General features: G+C 44.8%; 2 protein-coding genes across 3 annotated transcripts in view; one reads left to right on the forward strand and one right to left on the reverse strand.

Moving 5' to 3' along the window:
* Positions 1-435: 435 nt before the first annotated feature.
* Dffa (DNA fragmentation factor subunit alpha) lies at positions 436-10,191 on the reverse strand. Its single transcript, XM_004639729.2, has 6 exons — positions 9,949-10,191; positions 7,862-8,023; positions 6,197-6,339; positions 2,011-2,200; positions 1,699-1,850; positions 436-900 (listed from the first exon to the last, which is right to left on the reverse strand). The coding sequence occupies exons 1-6, from the start codon at positions 10,082-10,084 to the stop codon at positions 688-690; spliced, it is 996 nt and encodes a 331-aa protein (XP_004639786.1). The 5' UTR covers positions 10,085-10,191; the 3' UTR covers positions 436-687.
* Positions 10,192-11,752: 1,561 nt separating this feature from the next.
* The window catches only part of Pex14 (peroxisomal biogenesis factor 14), a 150,627-nt gene continuing 139,904 nt past the window's right edge, over positions 11,753-22,475 (forward strand). The window contains exon 1 of one of the 2 annotated variants that reach the window (XM_023699549.1): positions 11,753-12,540. In XM_023699549.1, coding sequence (XP_023555317.1) covers positions 12,505-12,540 — 36 coding nt within the window. In that variant the 5' untranslated portion in view covers positions 11,753-12,504. The remainder of the gene's footprint in view (positions 12,541-22,475) is intronic. The other variant, XM_012516566.2, reaches the window with a different exon arrangement.

Consider the following 22,475-nt stretch of genomic DNA (forward strand, 5'->3'; position numbering starts at 1 on the left):
GGCAGGGTCACGCTAAAGCTGGTCTTAAACTCAGTAAGTATCCCAGGTTGGCCTTGAACTCTATAGGCTTGTGCTACCCCCCGAATACAGTTTCTAAAATTTTGAGAGAGGGTCTTACTAGGTTGCCCAGCTGGGGCTTGCACTCTTCCTGCTTCAGTCTTTAGAGCACTGGAATTATAGGCGCGTGCCACCACGCCTGGCTCTCATTTTTTTTTTTTTTAGGTACTTGGGATTGAACTCAGGACCTGATGCTTGCCAGGCAGGCATTTATTTTACTGAGCTATCTCCCAGCCCCTTGGCTCTCTTTTAAACAAAAAAACTTAAGAACAGCGTGGACTTGGTGTACTGACATCATTGAAAATAGGTAGATGAAGCCAGGTATGGTGGGACACTTGTGTAATCCCAGAACTCAGGAGGCTGAGGCAGGAGTATCCCCATGAGTTAAAGGCCAGCCTGAACTATATACTGAAACCCCATCTCAAAACAAAACATAAGAGAATGGGGATATGAAGCGCTCTGGAATAGGCTTTCTGGAAGGCACACAAGCCAGACTTGCAGCTGGGGCCAAGAGAACAAGCTGGAGGCAGGGGCAGAGTAGATGGCAGGGAGGAAAATAACCAGACTGAGGGTGTTTACTGGCAGCAGAAACCTTTGTTGTGGGTCTCCTTCTGTGTCTTCCGGCTGTAGCTAGGCAGGGTCTTGCTTGGCTCGCTTGGTTCCCTGCAAGTCTCCAGGCAGGGAGCTCTTCCTAGCTGAAAGAGTCCTGAGCGAACACAAGCTCTGTGTCTGCTGCAGGCGCCGGCTGAGCTCCTGGGTGCAGGCCTGCTGAGCCGCTTCTGTCTTCTTTATATCCCAGTGCAAAGCAGTGGCCAGCGCTTGGGGGTCCTCCTTGGTGACCAACTGCAGCAAGAACAAGAGCCCCTGAGAGGCACTGCCTCTGACCTCCTCACCTGCACCTCAGGGTTCTCTTAGGGGAGTGAGACCAGGCCACAGGAGGTGATGTGACCTTTGCTTCGCCCTGAGACATTGTCAAGTGGCTTCTCTTAGCATTCAAACACAGGAAATTTAGCCAAGCTCAAGTCAACACAAATTCCTTCCCTAAAGGAACTAAACAGGGAGGATCTGGGAAGGGGAAATGGACAGTGGGTAAGAGGCAGCACCCACCCTCATGGGCTCTCTTTGTCAAGCTTTCCTGGCCTGGCCTTAGCCAGTGCAGGAAGTCCCTAGGGTGGCCTTCTCCTGCACTGCTCTATAGGTCTTGGGGTTGGCTGCAGAGCCTTTTCTCTTGAGACAGTCTCATGATGTAGTGGAGGCTGGCCTTGAACTGTGTAGCCCAGTTCTGTGAGGACAGGGTGCCCCACATCTGCCCCGGCCAATGGATCTTCCTTGACTCTTGCCAGCTGGAAGCCATCCAGAATCTCAAGCCCAGCTTTTCCTCCCTGCCATGGCCAACCCTGGTCCAGAAATAACAATGATATGGGGGGGTGTTCATTGGGGGTGCACCCATTTTCTTTTTAAAGTGTCTTTGGCTTAGATGAGGGAGGCGCTTACGATTGCTTTGGCACATAGCAGGCAAACTAGCGGCTATAGGTCCAGCTTTGCAGAGATGAAAAGAAACCCTGCCCCTGCCTCTGTATGGGCCCACTACACCTCCAAGGGAAGTCACTCTGCAGCTCCACGACCCTTGTCCTCGCCCACCTCCAAATCCTGACTAGATAAGCTCAGCTCTGGGGCAGCCTTCTCCTGCAGCGCCGAAAGAATCTGGCTTGTAAGTGTGATTTGAGAGGCGCACTCTCTGCTGATGCCCGTGTCAACTGCATCTGCCTCTTCCCCGAAGGCAGCTTTGGACTCTGCAGAGCAGATGTGAGAGAGAGGTTAGCAAGCCCTGTAACCACATGGCCCAGCAGGTGGGGAGAGCCAGGCTGGGGGACAGAGGAAGGCACCCTGAGGAGGAGGGGTGTCTGCAGACAGGGGCCTCTTACACTGAGAAACCCTCAGGGGGCATCCTACCTTCCTGCCTTGACAGGATGCTGCCCTCCTTGTCCAGAGCCTGGAGGTAAAGTTGCAGGAGCTGCCTGGACTGCCGGGCCTCCTCTCGCTGGTCAAGCACCCGCTGCAGTGTGTTCTGGAGCCCCTGGACAGCAGCACAGCTCTGGCAGAGCTCCTGAGCCAGGTCTGGACACGGCACGTCGATGAGCACCTAAGCACATGACTGGTGCTGAGGACCAGGGCACTTCTGGATATACCCCGCACACCGATGGCATTAGCTTTCCCCAGTGACCCATGGGCTGGCAGAGGCTCACGGGAAGTAGGCGACTTTTTTCTTTTTTTTTTTTTTTGCAGAAGAGGAGATTGAATTTAGGCCCTTGTGCTTGCCAGTCAAGCGCTTATTCTACTGAGCCATCTCCCTGGCCCCAACGGGCAACTTTTCAACAATCTTCTAGTGTAGAAATGGGCAAATGAGAAAACAATTCTTCGGTGCCTCACTGGGACAAATCCAAACCCCAAGAGCTATGTATTTATATAGTGGTCCCGTGACTGGACTCAGGGCTCTCATTTTTAGCTGCATCCCCAGGTTTTGAAAAATTTTTTGTTTTTGGACAGAGTCTTACTATATTGCTAAGTTGGCCACACTAGGCTGGAACTTGGCAAGCCTCCTGCCTCAGCCTCCTGAGTAGTTGGGATTACAGGCCTGTAACATGGTGCCTGGCAAGAGCTTGTATCTTTTGAGTGCTAGATTAGGAATGGCCTCTCTAGGAGAAAATTTTATTTTTAAATTTGACGTTGTATCAATTTTTGAATTACTGCTAGTATATTCTCACAAAATTTAAGGGGCACAGATCCCAGGAGGAAGGCACCGGTGTGCCCCCCGGAACCATGTCTCAGTCTCATCGCCCGAGCGTAGCAGATGCTGTGCTCCTCCCCTTCCTGTTCATGGCCCTCCGCCCTGCTGGGCCTGCTTTCCTTCATCTGGGAGTGGCCAGCCTCAACTCTGGGGTCCTGCTCTTCTCTCTGGAGCCCACTTGTCAGGGCCCCGGCTGTGACAAACAACTTACATTTGACACTGCTATCCTGGCAAGGCCTTTGTGCCCAATGCCCTTGGGATGAGCTTCTCCCCACTGCCTGGCAAGGGGAGATGGGCAGAGCCCAAACCCCGGCGTGCAAGGGTGCTTGGTAAATGCCACACAGTACATTCAGGAACCAAGCACCTTGCACTGGGAAAAGGAATGAGGGTGTCTTTTCCACACTGACCCAGGAAGCCTTTCAAATATTCACTTATAAACAGGCAAGGAAGCTCCATTCACATCAAAAAAGGAGGAGAGCTGGGCATGGTGGCACACACCTTCATTCCTAGCACTCGGGAGGCTGAGGCAAGAGGATCCCTTTGGGGTGAGACCAGCCTGGGCCAGATAAGCATGTTCCAAGCCAGCCTGCACTACACAGTGAGACTCTGTCTCCAAAAAGGGGTTGGGGAGGACAAGACTTACACAGGCTTGTTTGTCTGGAAAACATCTCCAGCTTGGGACACTAACCTGCCAGCTGGCGCCAACGAGAGAAACCTGCATCCTTTCTGTTCAGCAGCCTTATTGAAATATCTGTCCAATAGATTTTGCTTCCTTTCCATCCATTCAATGGGTTTTAATATACAATTCAATAATTCTGTATATTCAGAGTTGCACAACCATTCCCATGACTGATCTTATGACTGCCCAGGGCATAGCTCAAGTAATGAGCACATGTTTAGCATGTGTGGGGTCCAGGTTCAATCACTAGCACAAAACAAAACTTTTATCACCATCCTTAAAAGAAACCTGTAAGCAATTATTCCCTGATTCTCAAGGCCCCTGGCCCACACAATCATTAATCTGTTCTGGCCCTCCCCCTCCTGGGAACTGAACCCAGGCCTGCATAATTAGGCAAGTGCTCTTTTACTGAGCTACATCCCCATCCCCTCTAGACCTTATTTTTAGGCAGGTTCTTGTTAAATTATCTATGCGGGCCTTGAACTCACAATCCTCCTGGCTCAGCCTCCCACATAGCTGGGATTATAGGTATGTGCCACCACACCTTGCTTTTCTCTCTGGGTTTGGATATGCTGGCCACTAATGCAATTACAGATTATGTGGCCTTTTATTGTCACACAAAAGTGTGTCACTCTTCTTGGAGCTGAAGGACATCGGACAGTACCAATTTACCACATTTTCCTTATCTGGTCATTGTAGGCACTGGGTTTGTTTTCACTTCTTGGCTATTGTGTGTTTTTCAGTATCTCTTAATGACGAACCATGTGAAAATATTCATATTACTTATTCAGACAGGGTCTTGCAATATTAATTCAGGCTGGCCTTGAATTTGCAGCAATCCTCCTGCCTCAGCCTCCCATGTGCTGGGATGACAGGTATGCATGGGGTCCTTTTTTGCTGTCTGCCTCCCTTCATCAGAACACCAGTGTCTGGTTTGTCCACTCCCATGGCGCAGGGCACAGAACTATGCTGGGCACAGAGTAGGGGTTGAGTCTATTCCTTATAAATGAAAACACATTGCTTCTCGACCTTTTGGCTAAGATCAAAAGTGTTGAATGAAAACAACATTTTTATCCCAGTTTTGCTGGAGAGGAAATAAATGTAAGCAGAGCAGCTAAGATGCTGCCTCAAAGTTGCAATGACAGAATTGGATTTGAACCAACCATTCCAAATCCATATCTGCTACAAGGGCTGGGAGATAGCTCAGTGACATAAGCACCTCCCTGGCAAATCTACATTTGCTAGAAGCACCCCCCCATTCTACTCCCCAGAGCTTACTGGGGCCTGGACATTTGCATTTAAGAAAAAAATCCACAGGTAATTCTGATGCATAGTGAAGAATGAAAAAAGACCATAAAATGAAGACTTAATTGTAATGCAAGAATTATTTAAAAACGAAGCTGTGCAGACTGAAGCGGGGTGGTTGCTAGTTTGAGCTCAGCCTGGGCAAATTAGTAAGACTTAGCTAGACAGTCTCAAAATACAAAATTAAAAGAAGAAAAAAGGGGGGCTAGGGATATAGCTCAGTGGCAAGGCTCTGGGTTCAATTTCCAGTACCACCACCAAAACAAACAAACAAAAACGAATTATTAGGTGTAGAGTATTTGTCTGGCATGTACAAGGCCCTGGGTTTCATACTCAGCAAGTTATGGGATAAGGCTAAGGGGGTGGGGGTGGGGGTGGGTAGGAGGTGGAGGCAGATAAGGAATTAAGAAAGAAGAGCCGGGGCTGAGGAGATGGCTCAGTGGAATATGCACTTCCCTGGCAAGTGCAATGGCCTGAGTTCAATCCCCGGTTCCGCAAAAAATAAATAAATAAATAAATAAAATATAATAAATGAATGCACACTATGTTTAAAAAAAAAAAAGAAAGAAAGAAAGAAAGAAGAGCCTGCACTGTGATGCACACCTGTAATCCCAGCACTCAGGAGGCCAAGGCAGGAAGACTGCTTTGAGTTGAAGGCCAGCCTGAGCTACATGCAGCCTGAACTGCATGGCAAGGCCCTCTCTCAAAAAGACCAAAAAGAGTTTTATTTTATTTTATTTTTATTTATTTATTTATTTATTTATTTTTTATTTATTATTTGAGAGAGAGAGAGAGAGAGAGAGAGAGAGTGTGGTGTGTGTGTGGCCAGCTCAGCCCACCAGGGGGCGGGGCCGGCTGGCATGTGGTGCTGGGGGATTGAACCGCGGTCCCTGATGCCTTGCCAAGCTTGTTCTAAGTAGGTGCTTTAGACCACTGAGCCATCTCTCCAGCCCCAAAAAAAAGAGTTTTAAAAAAGGAAAGAAATAATCAGTGTGGTGGTGCACATTTACAATCTCTCCAGCATTATGAAAGGCTGAGAGAACAAGATAAAAGGGGCCAGGGAGATGGCTCAGTAGAATAAGCGCTTGCCTGGCAAGCCCAAGTGTCTGAGTTCAATCCCCAGTTCCACCAAAAACAAACAAACAAACAAACAAACAAAAAAAAAAAAAACCAAGATAAAAAATTTGGGCAACCAGCCCCTGTCTCTGTACAAGGCCAGGGAAGTCGTGCAGTGCATAGGCTCAGGGTCAATCCCCAGTGCTGCAAAGGAAAGTAGAAACCACAGAATTACCATGGTAAGAGGCATGGACACTGAGCAGAGCTGTGCGGCTGGGCGAGCGTGCATACCAGCTGTGGAGGGGGCTTACCTGCAGGTCCTCCTCCGACAGCAGGAGGATGCTGGACAGATCTCCCTTCAGCTGCCTGGCCACATTTTTCCACTTCAGCCCTGCCCCGCTGTCTGTTTCGTCTACTTCAAAGGACTCTTGGGAAATCCAAGCTGTGCCACCATCTGACATACAGGAGAGAACAGCAGGCTTAGAGTGACTTCCAGCACTGGTTTCACCTACTCCCACAGACTCTCCACGGTGGCTGCATCCTTCCTGACCCTATTCAGGACCATTCCAATGGAGGAGGCAACTTCACTCAAGAAATCCTACAAAAGCAAGGACTGTCACGCTTCCTCTTCTTTCACTTTCAATTTATTTGTGTTTTATGAAGAGAAGGCACTTAACCCCAAAATATAGCCATGGATAGACCCACGATCCTACCCGATTCCTTTCTGTTAGTTTTTTTGTGGTTTGAGCATGTTCTAGTTTTTTGTTTATTTGTTTTTCTGAGACAAGGTCTTATTATGTAGTTCAAGCGCTGGGTTTGAACTCAGTGATCCTCCTGCCTCAATCTCCCGAGTGCTGGGATTTTAGGCATGTACCACCACATCTGGCATATGTTCTGGTTTTGTATATGCAAACATTCATTTTCACCAGCATTTCTGTATGTGGAGATTGGTCCCAATTTTAACTGGAATAACCTACACTTGCTGTCCCTTAGACCCAAATGTAAAGGTGGCTTATAGAGCCATTGCTGATGGGTGACTTTCTCAATTTAGGAGCACACAAGATTTTTTGGGGGGATACTTTTTTTTTGAGGCAGGGTTTTGCTTTGTAGTTCAAGCTCATGTTGAACTCTCTATGTGATCCTCCTGCCTCAGCCACCGAAGTGCTGGACTTACAGGTATGAGCCACCATGCCTGGCTTTGGAGATACTGCCTTAGCTCTTTCATTCTTGCTTGCCAATATTATTCACCTCCAGTGATGATAATATGGTGAAAAGGTAGGGTCGGGGAAATAGCTCAGTGGCATAAGCATCTACCTGGCAACTCCAAGTCCTGAGTTTGATCCCTGGTACCACACACACACACACACACACACACACACACACACACGGTAATATTTGTTAATCCTTCACTCTGTCAGGTAAAATATAAATATGATAACATTTAGAGACATTCTTGGTTGTCATAGTTGGGTCAAGGAGTTGCTATAGGTACCTAGTGGGAACAGACCAAAGATGCTGCTTAACATCACACCATATACAAAGCAGCCTCTCTACCATAGAATTCTCTAGACCAAAACATCAATAATACTGATGAGAGATTCTAGTTTGACACGTACTGTATTATCCTTCTAGAGATCCTAGGAGACAGGTACTATAACTATGACCACATTAAGGCACTGAGATGGTATATAATTTGCCTAGACTTACTAACTAGTTAGTAAATGGCAGAGCCAGACTCAGACCCTTGTAGCTTGACTCCAGGTGGTCATATTGCCTTCTCTAGGATGATGCATTTTAGTTGGTGTCAGACTTATGTCTGTATCGTCTTCATCCCCAGGACTTAGCACCATGTCTGGTAGATAGAACGTTTTCAGGTAAATACTGCATAATAGCTTCAGCAGCCAGACATATAGCAAGCAGTTGCTGAGTAGTAAAATTAACTGTTGTGCCTATTGCATATATGGCCAGTTTCTTACCCGAATTGCTGTATTTCCACTTCTCATTACTGGCCAAGGCCACAAACTTAGTATTTGATGGGAGACACAGGAAGTAATCATCATCATCCACGATGGTGCCATCCTCTGCAAGGACCAGGGTGACTGGTGTCAGCGACTTGTCGATGGCCAGAACGTCACAGGCTGAGAAGAAAATATTTGGCAACTGAAAGATGTCCATAAATTACATCTCCTCTAATGCTCTCAATATGCAAGTCCCTAGACCTGAGGGGATAATAATGATCACAGTAACAATTGTAACAATAAGCGCTAATGCAATCCTATGTACCTGGTTTTTTTTTTTTTTTTTTTTTTTTTAAAGGAAGGAAAGGTTTATTTAGCTTACAGTTCGGTCCATAATTGGCTGGTGCCAAGGCAGAGGGGCATATGGCAGAGAAGTGCCTAGTACTATTTTAAGTACTTTTCACATACAGTATTAATCCTGTGAAGCAAGTCCTGCTTTTATTCCCATTTTACAGACAACAAATTCAATGCCCAGTAATTTGTCACATATCACACAATAAGTGGCAGAGCGGGGGTTTAAATCAAGTTTGGTTCATGAAAATGTGCTTCCTGCAGCATTCTACATCCACATATAGAAGGCATTCAAATTGTTATGTGAATGAATAGCCAACCAGAAGAGGTTCGATGATGGATTTCATTTATTTATTCAGTAGTCATCTAAAATTCTCCTATGTGTCTGGGTTTCATCCCCAGGACCGCAAGATAAAAAAATTCTCTTGTGCATCGAATGTCAAAAAAAAGAAAGAAATGCTTTTTTTTTTTTTTTTCCAGTGTCTTTCCTTGTTATACTAGCTCACAGGAAATACAAGAGAAGTAGAAGCTTGTATCATTAGATTTTTATTTTAATCTCATCAAGGGGCTTTCTCCAACATGGGTTTGTACCATCTCACTGAATGATGGTGATACCTTAAGCGCTAATGAGACTAAATTGAAGAAAAAGAGACTACAAATATCTTCTGACAACACTATGACCTAAAATAGAACAGTAGAATAAGCGCTTTCCTGGCAAGCGCAGGGTCCTCAGTTCAATTCCCAGTACCATAAAAAATAAATAAAGATTATGTTTAATAAATTATAGAATATTTATGAGAAATCAGTAATTTAAAATCATGTAGAAGTGAATGTATTAATAAAGATGTTCAAAATATACATGACTGAGTTAAAAAATAGGCACCTAAAATAGAACAGTGAGCCTCTAAAAAGCCCAGCTGCAGAGGACAAAAGCCTGTGTGCCAAGTACACCCAACCAGTGCACAGAATGGCACTAAAACTCAAGTATCCTAATGCCAGGAACAAATATGTAAACACTGATGTGGCAAAAACCATGTCATCAAAGCATGATATAGTGCTTTGGCATTCCTGGGTCCCATGCCTTCTGTCAGATAGTTGGGGCTACATCACCATGACACATCTACTGTATGATTTGGGTCGGCTCGCACAAACCTGCAGAACGTCTTTGGATACATGACTTGGCCCTGCAGGCCAGTAAAATTTGTAAATCATTTGAATACCTTGACTTATTTGAGAGACCGAACACTTATCTGTAGCAGGGCTGCAAACAGCAGCTCTGCTGACGAGAAAACTATGGGCTCAGGGATGGGTTAGTTGCAAGGGCAAGCAGTATGGAGTGTGTTGGGCTGGACGCGGAGCTTTGTCCTCTCGCGGACCTCACCAGGGAGGTCATTAGCAGCTTCCTCAATGGCACAGGTACCAGTTGCAGGCAACCTGTCTCAGCTATTACCTTTGTGCGACGAGCCTCGGGTTGATGACCAAACCTGTTACCTCAGGCAGGTCACCTAAATCCAAGCGAACTTCGTCTGCACATGACTTTTTGCCAACCTTTCCCCAACTACGAGTCTAACACGAGAGGAGTTAAAGGCCTAGACTCTGTTACTCGCTATACCCACGTGGCCCATTTCTGTCCCAAGGCTCCTCCTGTGCTGCAAGAATCTCCAAGTCACCTTCCCAGGCCTCTCCTTGGTACTGTTAGGCATCTGGACCCACCGGGCTCTCAGCCCCCTCCCCGGGCCCGGTGCAGGGCTAACCCTTGTTCCTCAGCTCTTCGAGGGAGGAGGCGGCCACGCCGTGTTGTTCGCGGGTGCGGTTGCGGCGTAACAGACAAGCCTTCAGAGACCGGATCTCGCCGGCTTCCACAGTACCAGAATCCCCAGTCGCCTCCATACTCAAGAAGAGACCAGAGTAATTCCAAGAAGCCGCTGGAAGGCGGTCAGAGCGCTCCTTCTACTCCCCCCCATCCAGCGGCCTGCCGGGAGATGTAGTTCTCATAGCAGCCAATCACACACGAGACGGCGGGACGCCGGGAGATGTAGTTCTAACTGATATTAATCTCGTGAGGCCCCGGAGCATGACGGGAGTTGTAGTCTATTCACATGCAACCGTAACTTGAAGGAATACACCCAAAGAGTAGCTTGCTGTTTCATTTTTTGTTTTTGGGTGGTGTTGGGGGCCTTATGCATGCTAAGCATGGGGTCTGCTACTGAATCACATCCAAGTCTTATTTAATAGAATGTTTAAAATTCAGTTAGTAGGAATTTATTTTGCATTTCAAAGTATACATCCTTGAATGTTCAGAGCATCCTTCCATGAATAAGTAGATGTATAATACTAATACTTAAATTAAAGTCTGCCACTGTAAAGTGCTTATTGGTTTTTCCCTTTCCAACCTGCAAAGTTCTATCTGTAAACTCTTCCAACCTATAGGCTGAATTTTAAAAATTGAAGAGTGCCCTTTCCAGTGTTGCTGAAGATGTAACTAAGTAGCATAAAAAAGGGGAAGAAAAAATGGCCTAAATTTTTCCATTTTATTACTGCATCACTGGTGCAAATTGAGCTAGGGCCTTGGAATGAAATCTTAAATACATACACAGGCTGTTAAATACAATTTCAATGGCAAGTGTGATGGCACACATCTGTAATCCCAGCACTCAGGAGGCTGAGGCAGAAGAATTGCTGAGAGTTCAAAGCCAGCCTGGGTTACACAATGAGTTCCAGGCCAGCCTGAAATACATTGTAAGATCCTTTCTCAATAAAACAAAACAAAAATTTCAGAAGGCTACTGCCTTGGACTAAGCTCTACACTAGGCTCCTAGATGATTAAAAATCATGATGGAAGCCAGGTATCCACACACTCAGGAGGCTGAGGAAGGAGGATCGCCACAAGTTAGAGATCAGCCTAAACTACACAGCGAGATCCTGTCTCAAAAAATCAAATTAAAAAAAATCAAGATGAGAACATTTGCCTAGCATGCAGGAGGTTCTGGGTTCCATCTCCATTACACACACTCAAAAAAGGAATCATTCACGCTGAAGTTCCATATCACCAAGTTGAAATTAACCTGTTTATTTGAACTTCTGAAAATCAAGGTTAGAGAAATAACAGCCAAATTTCTCCAACTGGCCACTTCCAGTGATTGTGGAGGACCCTGCGCTTTAATTCTTTAAGAGGCAACATGAAGTAACTTCATGTTGACTAACCAGTTAGTTTTCTGTTGTCCTGTCTCCCTGTCTTTGCTGTAAAAGCCAAGTGGTGGGCGAGGTGGCATATGCCACCATATACCACCTCTAATTCCAGCTCTCTGGAAGGCTGAGGCAGGAGGATTGAAGGTTTAAACCCAGCCTAGGCAATTTAGCAATTTAGACAGATCCTGCCTCTTAACAAAATAAGCTAAATAAAAAGGACTTAATTTTTTAAAAAAGAATATATGCAGACCCCCCCAAACAAAACAAAAAAACAAAACAAGCAAGCCAACAAACAGCGGAGCATGTAGCTCAGCATGAGGTCTTGGGTTCAGTCCATGTATCACAAGCCAACAAAAAACAAATATGGGTGAAGAAATGTGGTATTTGGTAAGAGAAATTAAGGCAATCCATTTGGGTAACTCCAATTAGGTCAAAGGACAATTTTAATATAAGCTGAGAGTCACAATGTTCATATGATAGTGTTTTGTCTTCAGTTTAAAAAATCTAACAATTCAAGTGGAGGATATGGCTCTATAGTACTGTATATCCAGCACAAGACAGCTTTGGGTTTGATCGTTAGAATCACAAAAACAAAACAAAACAAAGTCAAAAAAATTCAAGTATTATAATTCCGTAATAGTTCGTAGAAGCTTCTGTGTTTTCCCAACAGACCTTTCCGCAGTAACCAGGTTCAGTGCCTGGGTTTTGGCTTTTTTAAATTCTAAAGCCTACCAAACGAGGCAAAGAGTAGCCACTCAGTAGAATTACAATGAATGATTAAAAATAAATTTCCAAGTTTCTTCACATTCACTCATTTACTAAATACTTAGATCATAAACATGCCCACTGCACTATGGAAACAACAGATTTAATTCAAGAATAATAATACTACTATGACAACGAAAAAAAAATGAATAGAGTGACTTCTTCCAAAGAATAGACTCCTCTGGATTTCCGAAAATTATGGGAGGTGACCCAGACACCAGTTACCACCCTTTGCCCCAGCACTTCCCCATCGACAGACTCAGTTGCTTCTACTTTTGTCTGAGGCGCAGAACCTGAGCGAGGGCGCTTGGGAGAAATCTCGTCCAGCGGCGGTAGATTAGACAGGCCTCAAAAAGATGGCGTCCTCGGAGCAAGCAGAGCAGCCGAAACAGGTGAGGGGAGTGGGACAACCCCGCGGTGGTGGTGGCGGGGACCCGGGCTGGAGGGGCCACTCGGCGTGCAGCTGGAAGCCAGGCGGAGACCTCGAGTTGCCGAAGCCGGGGTCCGCGACCCCTCGCCGGGTGCCGGGCCCCGCCCCTCTCCTGGTCCTCCCTGCGCGGCCCCTCCCCCGGTGACCCCTCTCGGTTCACGTTCTCGAGCCGGAGCCGTCGGCCGCGTCTGCCAGCTCCCCCTTCCTGCCTGCCCGCCCTTCTAAGCCCACTGGAGTTTGAAGGGTGGTTGGAGGTCTCTTGTCCTAACGCCAGGCGGGAGCTGTGAGGCCGCTGAGTGAGGAGAGGCGGTGAGAGGCTCGAGCGTCTCTGCTTGTCCCCCGCAGCCCCGGCCTCCAGGAGTGGCCCCCTTGCCGGCGTCTTCGTCTTTCGTCACCTTTCTGCTTTCTTCGCCAAGTTGGAAATAGACTCCGACTCGCAGAGTGCGTTGGCAGGGAGGGGACGCACTGTAAACAGCAGACGCCACCAAGCTTGTGGCTGGATCCTCAGCCTCTCTTCCTTGGTTCGGTGTTTTCTCGGCAAGAATTCCTCCGTAGCTTTTCACTTACAGATTTAGGAAGGAGACTAGGAGGTCCAGGATGTTGACGCTTGAGCTTCTGCTGTGGGCAGGCCGTGATGGTAGGCGTCGGGAGGGGTGGAGAGTCCAGAGGCAGTGGAGTGAGGAGAGAGGGGTTAAGAAGGACGGCGCGTTCGCTGCGTGGTGCTATCGTGCTGAGGACAAACTATGTTTATTATCTCGTTTCAAGTTCACTACAACCTTTACAAAGTACAGGCCATGAATCCCCCATTTCCTGAAAATGCACTTACGATTTGTAACGTACGAGGTCACGCGCCCAGTTGAGCCTGGATTTCCTTCCACCCCGTTATGCGTGACGCCACTAGTCAGCCATCTCTGTGAAAGTTTGGTTATGATTAAACCTAGGAAGAAAATCAGGTTTCATCCTGGGACCTTAGCAGTCATTTTCCTTCTTCCTTGGAGCACCTTTTAGAGTTCTTCTGCAGCTTATTAGTGTTGCACTTCCTTCCTAGGAAGAAGGCTACCACTTAGCGTTTCTTGCGGTCTTACTCATTAAGTCTGTTAGAAGAGTCTCACTTGGAGCCGTTGGAACTTTTAAAGGTGTTGTTCCCCAGCCAGCTTCTGTATCCTCGTAAGCAATGTGTGTGGTTCAGGACGGAGATGCTTGTAGAGCAAGGTGACAACTAGGACTGGTTCTGGTCTTCTCGCTGTCAAGAAATTTGAGAGTTTGGTGAATGTATGAAGAATCCACTTTTTTTTTTTTACTTTAGCCTGCTTAACTTGCTGAAGTGCCCAGGCTTCTGGGTTTCTTGCACTGTTATGTGTTAAGAATGCCCATGGGCTGTTTGAAGAGTGTTGCTGTTTGCAAAATGTCCTCAGCTTCTGACTCTTCTGATTTGCCAGTGCTAGTGAAGATAGTTGAAAAGAAAAAGTTGATACTTGGAGTTACTGTCACGCTAGTATTCCTTTAGTTCTCAGAATTGCCCTCTCTGTACATGCAGAAAAGGATCTAAGGGCCTTTCCTGGGGCTTGGCCAACACTTGTTTGATTATTACCTCTTCCTCTTCTTTGCCCTCCTTTCCAAACTGATAGAGATGGGATTGCATCAGAATATTCTGGCAGCTGGGGACAAACTTGAACTCTTCACTCCAGATTCTGTGGCTGTCAAATAAGCTGCAAGTGCAGACTTTTTAAGTGAACCAAACCCCTTTCACCCTCCCCTACTGTTTCATTAAATCCTAATCCGGCTGATTTCCCATTTCTTCAGTCAAAACAGTGGAATTTGGGCTGGCGATTTAGCTCAGTGGCCCAAGTGTCTGTCTGGCAAGTGCTAGGTCCTGAGTTCAATTCCTGGTACCAAAACAAAACAAACAGTGGGATTGAAAGGACTGTTTGATAATTCTCCCAAATCTGGGTTGTGTCAGGAGGGTTGCATAGAGTTAGACCCCGGCTGAACCAGTCTGTCTTAAACTGTTTATTAGTTGGCTTTGTGATAGCAGTCTCTGGTTTCAAAAGATAGTGAGTGAATGACCAACTCTTTCTACCCCTTCAGCGGCAGTGTAGAGTAATGGTTACAGGTGTAGGCTCTATAACTGCCTTGATTGGCTTGGAGTCCTGGCCCCATGCTTACCTACCATGTGATCTTGGAAAGGTTACCAAGCTTTTCTGCCTTAGTTTCCTGTAAAGTAGGAACAGTATTAGTTCTTTGCTTATAGGTTGTTCTGAGGATTAACTGGGTTTATATTATTCTTTGTTTTCCTTGTTTTTTTGGGGGAGGGGCGCTGGCTCAGGCTGCCTTAGGACCAGATCTGGGGATCGAACTGTGATCCCCTGTGCCTGACTGGGTTTGTCCAAGCAGGCACTTAAACAACTGAACTAACTCACAAGCCTGTATTATTCTTATAATAATAACTTTTTTTGAGACAAGGTCTTGCTATGTAGCCTAGGTAAATCCTTCTGCCTCAGCCCCCTGAATACAAGGATTATGGGCATGTGCCACTAAACCTGGTTTGCATAATTTTTTATGTGATGACTACTAGTTTAGTGAAGTTCTTTTCTTTGGATTTTTGGGGTTTTTTTTGAGATGGGGGCCTCACTGTGTAGTACAGGCTGGCCTTGGACTCACAGTGATCCTCCTGCCTCAGCCTCTGGAGTGCTGGGATTATAGGCATGCGCCTCTGCATCTGGGCTTTGGAATTTAAAAGAATGCCCTCAGTGCTGACATTTCTGCTGGCTTTCCTTGGTGATTTACCCATTTCAGAGAAACACATTTGTTTTTCCAGGATAGTGAAGTCTAGTCTTTTTAGGTTGTGTGTGTGTGTGTGTGTGTGTGTGTGTGTGTGGCAGAACTGGGGATTGGACTCAGGCCCTCGTGCTTACCAGGCAAGCACTTATCCTACTGAGCCACCTCCCCAGCCTAGTCTTTTTAGTTTACCAGCAAGATTGTATTTCATTTGTTTCTTCATGTTCCGTTCTCTTTCCCCCACATGGCTGTTTGGCAGGGCTAGTCTCTTAGCCAAGTCCCCTTAAATCTGTACATGTCGTGGCCTATAGGAAGAAGATATGTTATCCCTATTCCTGTACTTGCCTGTAGCCTTTCTGTGTTCAGTGCAGAGCAGAAGTGTTGTTTAATCTGTAGACTGACCATTGAGGACTGCAGAACGAAGATTTCAGGTGTGTTGCAGTTTATTTGATATAGTAATTTTTGGATTGCTTAGGACACAGAAGCAGGGAACCTAGAAGAGCCCAGTGAAGGGGTAGCAGAGTGTGGCTTCTGTCCTGACAGGCTCTGGTTGGGGCACCAGCTTTCAGTAGCACTGAGACTTGAGGCTTCACCTTTCAGAGTATTTATTTCTGAAGGGTAACAATCAGAATCAGCCCAGCTTAAGCTCCATGTGAGGTGGCGGGGAGCATGGATGTAGAGAGCGTCAGAGCATCACAGCAAGTGCTTAGGGCCTGTTTGTTGCCTTCTGTACAAAGGTTTGTGTGTGTGTGTGTGTGTGTGTGTGTGTGAGAGAGAGAGAGAGAGAGAGAGAGAGAGAGAGAGAGAGAGAGAAATCAGCTCAGGACCTTGTGTTTTCCAGGCAGGTGTTGTACTGCTGAGCTGTATCACTGGCCCCTGTACATAGCTTTGAAAGTCTGTTGAACTCTTGAATAACAGCAGTTCAGATGAGACATTTCCTCCTTCAACTTTTTAATTTGAATCCAGGCATGGTGGTGCCTGTCTGGGAGGCTAAGGCAGGAAGATTTGAGTTCACAGCCAGCTTGATCTACATGGCAAGACCTTGTCTCAAAACCAACCCAACCCCACATACCCAAATAAACATTTTTATTTTGAAAATTTTCCAACCCATGAAAGTGAAAAGAATAATAAGCGAACTCCTGAAAAACTGCCATAAAATGTTCACCAAATCTGAGCAACTACTTTGAAGATAAGCAATATACTGACCATTGTTACTCTCCTACTATCTTGTTTTGAAATTTTGTATCATTGTTTTTATTGTTTTTTCTCTTTAAAATAAAAAAAATAAAAAGTTCATCAGGATGCCCTATTTCCACTTTGCTGAGTTGGCTATTCTCATTCATATGTATATTTCTATTTAAAGGGTGCAGACATCAGGGTCTTTTATCCTAGAATACTTGCCTTTCACAAGAGTGAGCTTACTTTCCTATATAAGCACTACTCTCCAGCATCACACAAGAAATTTAGCACTGATAAATATTTTTGTACTGAAAATTGAACCTAGGGTCTTGGTACTAAGCCATATCCTCAGTCTGTTTTAAAAAATTAATTTTACATCAGGGTTTCTATGAGTTGCTAAATTGCCCAGCCTGGGCTGAATTTGTGATAGTGCTGCCTAAGCTTTCTAGAGTGCTAGGATTATAGGCCTGCTCACCATGCCCAGCTTAAAATAATATTTGATGTATAATCCTCAGATTGCCCAATTACAAGAAAATCATGAGCCAAGTGAGCAACAAGGTTTACACTCCTTTTTCCTTTTAGTTTCTTTAGTTTGCTTTCATCTAGAGTGGTTCCCTAGTTTAAAAAGATACATACATATTTTATCTTTTCAATGAAGCTTTACTCTAGAAAGTATACAAACCATGTGTATAGCTTGGTGACTTTTCACAAAGTGAACACACTTGTGTAGCCCGTACCCCGATCAAGGAATCAGGCTGGGGGGTGGCTCAGCAGTGGAGAACTTGCCTGGCACACACAGGCTCTGTGTTAAATCCCTGTGAAGTCAGACTTTACCAAGACTTCAGAAGCCCCTCATGTTCCTCCCATCATCATCCCAACCCCCTCAATGTGGCCCCATCTCACTTAGATCACTGTAGGTTAATTTGCCTGTCTCTGGCTTCTGAGTAACATTCAACTCAGAATCGTGAGATTCATCCACACTGAACACTAGTGGTTCATTGTCATTGCTCTGTGTACTTCCTACATTGTATGGGTAGAGTTGGTTTTATTTATTTAGAGAAAAGGCTCTTGCTGTTACCCAGGCTGGTCTCAAATCTCTGGGCTCAAGCCATCCTCTTACTTCAGCCTCCCCAGTAGCTGGGACTACATGTGTGTCCCCCCATGCCTGGCTTATCATTTACTAGTGACCATTCTACATGTGTGCTATTGGGGTTTGAATCCAGGGAGTGCTGAGCTACATCCCCATTTCATATATATATATATATATATAATTATTTTTAAATTTGTTTTTTGAGATAGGGTCTTGCTATGCAGTTTAGGATGGCCTTGAACTTGCTGTGGTCCTCCTGAGTACTGGCATTACAGTACTGGCTCACCATGCCTGGCCCTATTTTTACGTATTTTGGTGGTACTGGGCAACACATTGAGCTATATCCCCAGCCCTTTTAAAATTTTATTTTATTTTGAGACAGTATCCTAAGTTGTCCAGGCTGGCTTTGTGCTTGATTCTCCTGTGTCAGCCTCCTAGTGGTTAGGATTACAGGCATGTACCACTATGCCTGGCTAGCTTAAACATTTTTTGAAGAGAACATTATATAAATGACGTGTCATTTATGACACGTGTCATTCACTTCTCAGGGAATTGTATCTGGAGGTGTGTTGATAGCAGTCTGTCCCACTGTTGACTAAGTTTGATTGCTTGCTTCAGGTGGCTACTGTCAGATTTTTCACATTGGCAGGGTCATTTGTAAAGGTCATTTTTTTTTTTTTTTTCTTTTTTGGTGGAACCGGGGATTGAACTCAGATTCTTATATTTGCCAGTCAAGCGCTTATCCTACTGAGCCATCTCCCCAGCCCCAAAAAGGTCATTTTCTAAGCCACTTTTTTGCTTGTATTTTTTAATACCTTGGATTAATTTTTTTTTTTTTTTTAATGTATTTGGTACAGAGTCTCACTACACAGCTTGGACTCATAGTGATCTTCCTGTTTTCAAGCTCCCCAGTGCTGGTGTTACAGGCATGGGCCACCACACCCGGTCTTGGTGGCCTACTCAGTGTGTGTTTGTACAGGGGATCGAACTTCCAGTCCCTGCCCTTGCCTAAGCAGGTGCTTAGCCCGCTGAGCTATGATTTAATTTTTTTTTTTAATGGAGCTACAAAAGCCCTGTGACTATGTTGTTGTCAGTTAAATGAGTTTTTTTTTTTTTTTTTTGCAGAACCAGGGATTGAACTCAGGCCCTTGCGCTTGCCAGGGAAGCGCTTATTCAACTGAGCAGTTAAATGAGTTTTGACCAGTTGTGGATCAAGATCAAAACTATTCTTTTTTTTTTTTTTTTTTTTTTTTTTTTTTTTTTGTGGCTGGCTCAGCCTTCCCTGGGGGTGGGGCTGGCATGGCATGAGGTGCTGGGGATCAAACTGTGGTCCCTGTGCTTGCCTAAGCTTGACTAAGTGGGTGCTTTAGACACTTGAGCTATCCTGCTCGCTGCAAAACAATTCATGAATCCGTTTCATTATGTTCCTTTCCAGTAAATTGCTACCACTGACATGAGGAGATCTCAACTGTTTTCTGCCACGTAGATTGTGTTGTCTAGACTTTCATAAGAATGACTTTTAATCCTTTTTTTTTTCATTACTGGGAATTTTTTTACAAGTACCCTACCACTGAGCTACCTCTCCAGTCCTTTTTATTTATTTATTTATTTATTTAAAATTTATTTGTGTGTGTGTGTGTGTGTGGCCAGCTCAGCCCACCAGGGGGCGGGGCTGGCTGGCATGTGGTGCTGGGGATTGAACCGAAGTCCCTGTGCTTTGCTAAACTTGTTCTAAGTAGGTGCTTTAGACCACTGAGCCATCTCTCCAGCCCCCATATTTATTTATTTTTGAGACAGGGTCTCCCTGTGTTGCCCAGAATGGCCTTGTTTTCGATAGTTCTGTCTCACTCTCCTGGGAAACAGGGATTATAGGCCTGTGCCACTGTTTCTGGCTGTATGTGTTATATCTTTCTTTTGTTCAGAATGTCTGAAATTTATGTTATTCATGCCTGTGACTCATTACCTTTATCACTGAAGTTTCATTGTATAGATGCACTCCAATTTGTTGGTTTATTCATCCACTGGTGGATGTTTGGATTGTATTTCTTTTCTTTCTTTCTTTCTTTCTTTCTTTCTTTCTTTCTTTCTTTTTTTTTTGTGGGATGGGGGATTGAACTCAGGACCCTGCACTTGCCAGGCAAGCGCTTATTCTACTGAGCTATCTCCCTGGCCCCTTGGATTGTATTAATAGTCATTATCTCAGAATTTCTGAGGGTCAAACATAGCCATATCATCTTAGCAGGCTGCAGCCCTGCAAGTACTCATACCGGTAGCCCCCAGGTATGTTTGGGACTGGGGTCTCCTCCATTGCTTACCTGGGGAGTGTGAAACTTGCTGGTTAAAAGCCTGGAATTCACTTCTGTGGATTGCCAGACTGCTGACCTCAGCTTCTTGCTGTCAGACAAAGGCCACCCTCAGGTTTTTGCCATGTGCGCCTTCTAGCATGGCCAGTTGCTTTCTAGAGCCAGCAAAGAATAGAATCTTTTAGTAATTGGACAGGTGTCATACCCACGTTGTTGTCATTGTTATTTGAGACAGGGTCTTGCTCCGTAGGTTGTATTGGCCTTGAATTCACATGTAGTGCAGGCTGGCTTTGATCTTGTGGCGATCATCCTGCCTAAGCTTCCCCATTGTTGGGGTTACAGGCCTGTGTCACTGCATCCTGCTTTACCTGTGGTAATGTGAGTGTATACATCCTGTCTCCTTTGCTATACACTGTTTACCAGATGCAAGTTGCAGGTCTTGTCCACACGAAGGACATGGATTGCAGGAGGCTTGGATCATGGGGGTCACCTTAGATTCCGCTTCCCACAAATGAGGTACTAGTAGTTTGGGGCCACGGTGAATATTCCTGTACATGTCTTTATGAGAATATTTAAAAAAATTTTTTTGGTAAATACCTATGGGAGAAATTGCTGGGTCATGTGGTAAGTGCATGTTTAGCTTTATAAGAAACTCTTCAAAGTTGTGCTTTTTTTCTTTCCTACCAACAATGTCTGAGAGTTTTTTTTCTTCCATATTCATGTCAGCACTTGGTATTGTCTGTCTTCTTTAGCCATTCCAGTGAGTGTGTAGTGACATTTTGTTGTGGTTTTAAATTGCATGTCTGTGATGATTCATACTATTGACCATCCTTTCACATGCTTATGTTCATTTTTTCCACATATGGAAATCATTTGTTAAACCATTATTTGCCAAAAAGATTATCTTTCTGAATTATCTTGGTACCGTTGTCAAATAAACAATTGTGTATATGTATAGGTCAGCTTCTGGACTCAGTCTATGTTTATATGTCTCTTATAGTGCAAATAACATACTGTCTTGGTTGCTATAGTTTTTTTTTTTTTATGTAGTGGGAATTGAATTCATGACCTCATGCTTGCTAGGCAGGCGCCATCCTGCTGAACTATATCCCTGGCCCCCTTGGGTGCTGTGGTTGTAGTGTTCTTTTCCTCTTTTTCTTTGCAGTGTTGGCACATACCCCATTACTGAGCTCTCTCCCCAGCCCTACAGTAAATCTTGAAATCAGATGGTGTTAAATCTTCTTGCTATTCTTTCCAAAATTGTTTAGGCTTTGTCCCAGTTCCTTTTTTGTGGTGGAGGGGTACTGGGAATCAATCTCAGGATCTTACACTTGCCAGGCAGGCTAATGTTATGCCACTGAGCTATCTTTCTGGCCCAGCATTTCTTATAAATACCTTGCTGGAATTTTTGGGATTGTATCTACACAACCTACAGACTAACTAATTTGTGAGAAAATAGACATTTTATTTTATGTTTTTAATTTTTTTGTCTTTTGAGTCAAGATCTCCCAGTGCAGTTCAGGCTGGCCTCAAACTCACAATAATCCTGCTTTAGCCTCTCCAGAGCTGGGATTACAGGTGTGCACCACCGTGCCTCGCTTGACATTTTAATATTGACCTTCCCATTCATTAATGTAGTGCAAACCTACATATATTTGCTTATTTTTGCTTTTTTTTCAGTAGTACTTTGTAGTTTTTAGTGTACAGGACACTTATGTGGACACTTTCTGTTAAATTTCATATTTAACATATTTCATACTCTGAGGCTGCTGTTACATTTATTCATTTTATTAATGTGTATTTATTAATTTCTGTGGTGTTGGGGATAAAACCCAGGAGTGCACTACCACTGACTTACATTCCTAACCCTTTTTATTTTTTGACATAGGGTCTCACTGTCTAGTTCCAGTCTCACTGTGATTCTCCTGTCTCAGCCTCTCAAGGGCTGAGAATATATGTGTGTGCCACCACACCCCACTGATATGTCCATTTTAAAAGGATGGATGCATCACTTCGTGAAGATATTGATTTGTACTTTTCTTATGCAGGTTTGTGTAAAATCTTTGGCTTTCAAATCAGGACCATGCTGGCCTTGTAAAATGAGTTTGGATGTTCTTTTTGTCTGTTTTCTGAAATAGTACAAGATTGGCATTATTTCTTTCTTATAAGCGTAATAGAATTTGAATTTATCCATTCTTTTTAATTTTAATTATATAAATACATAATTTATTTTTGCCGTGAGATATGTTTTGTTTTCATTCAACATACAAATAATTTTCTATAATATAACCAGATAATTTGGCAGTCCAGTTGGGGGGGGCCCTCTCAGAGACCCGCGGGCCAGTGGCATTGGCGTGGAATGCCCAAGTTCACAGTGCAGCGTATGGCTCATGACCATCTTCCAAGTGGCTCTTCCTCCACATCATGACTGGGGGTCTCAGAGATGATGGGGGCGGGGAATTCTCTGGGCTCTTAGGAAATCTCACTCCGCTTTTCCTGCTCATTGGTCTTTTAGGTTGGCAGGGTGTTTTCCTGCATCTCTGTCTT

This window comes from Octodon degus, unplaced genomic scaffold (assembly GCF_000260255.1).
Source record: "Octodon degus isolate 3935 unplaced genomic scaffold, OctDeg1.0 scaffold00113, whole genome shotgun sequence".
Taxonomy (NCBI): domain Eukaryota; kingdom Metazoa; phylum Chordata; class Mammalia; order Rodentia; family Octodontidae; genus Octodon; species Octodon degus.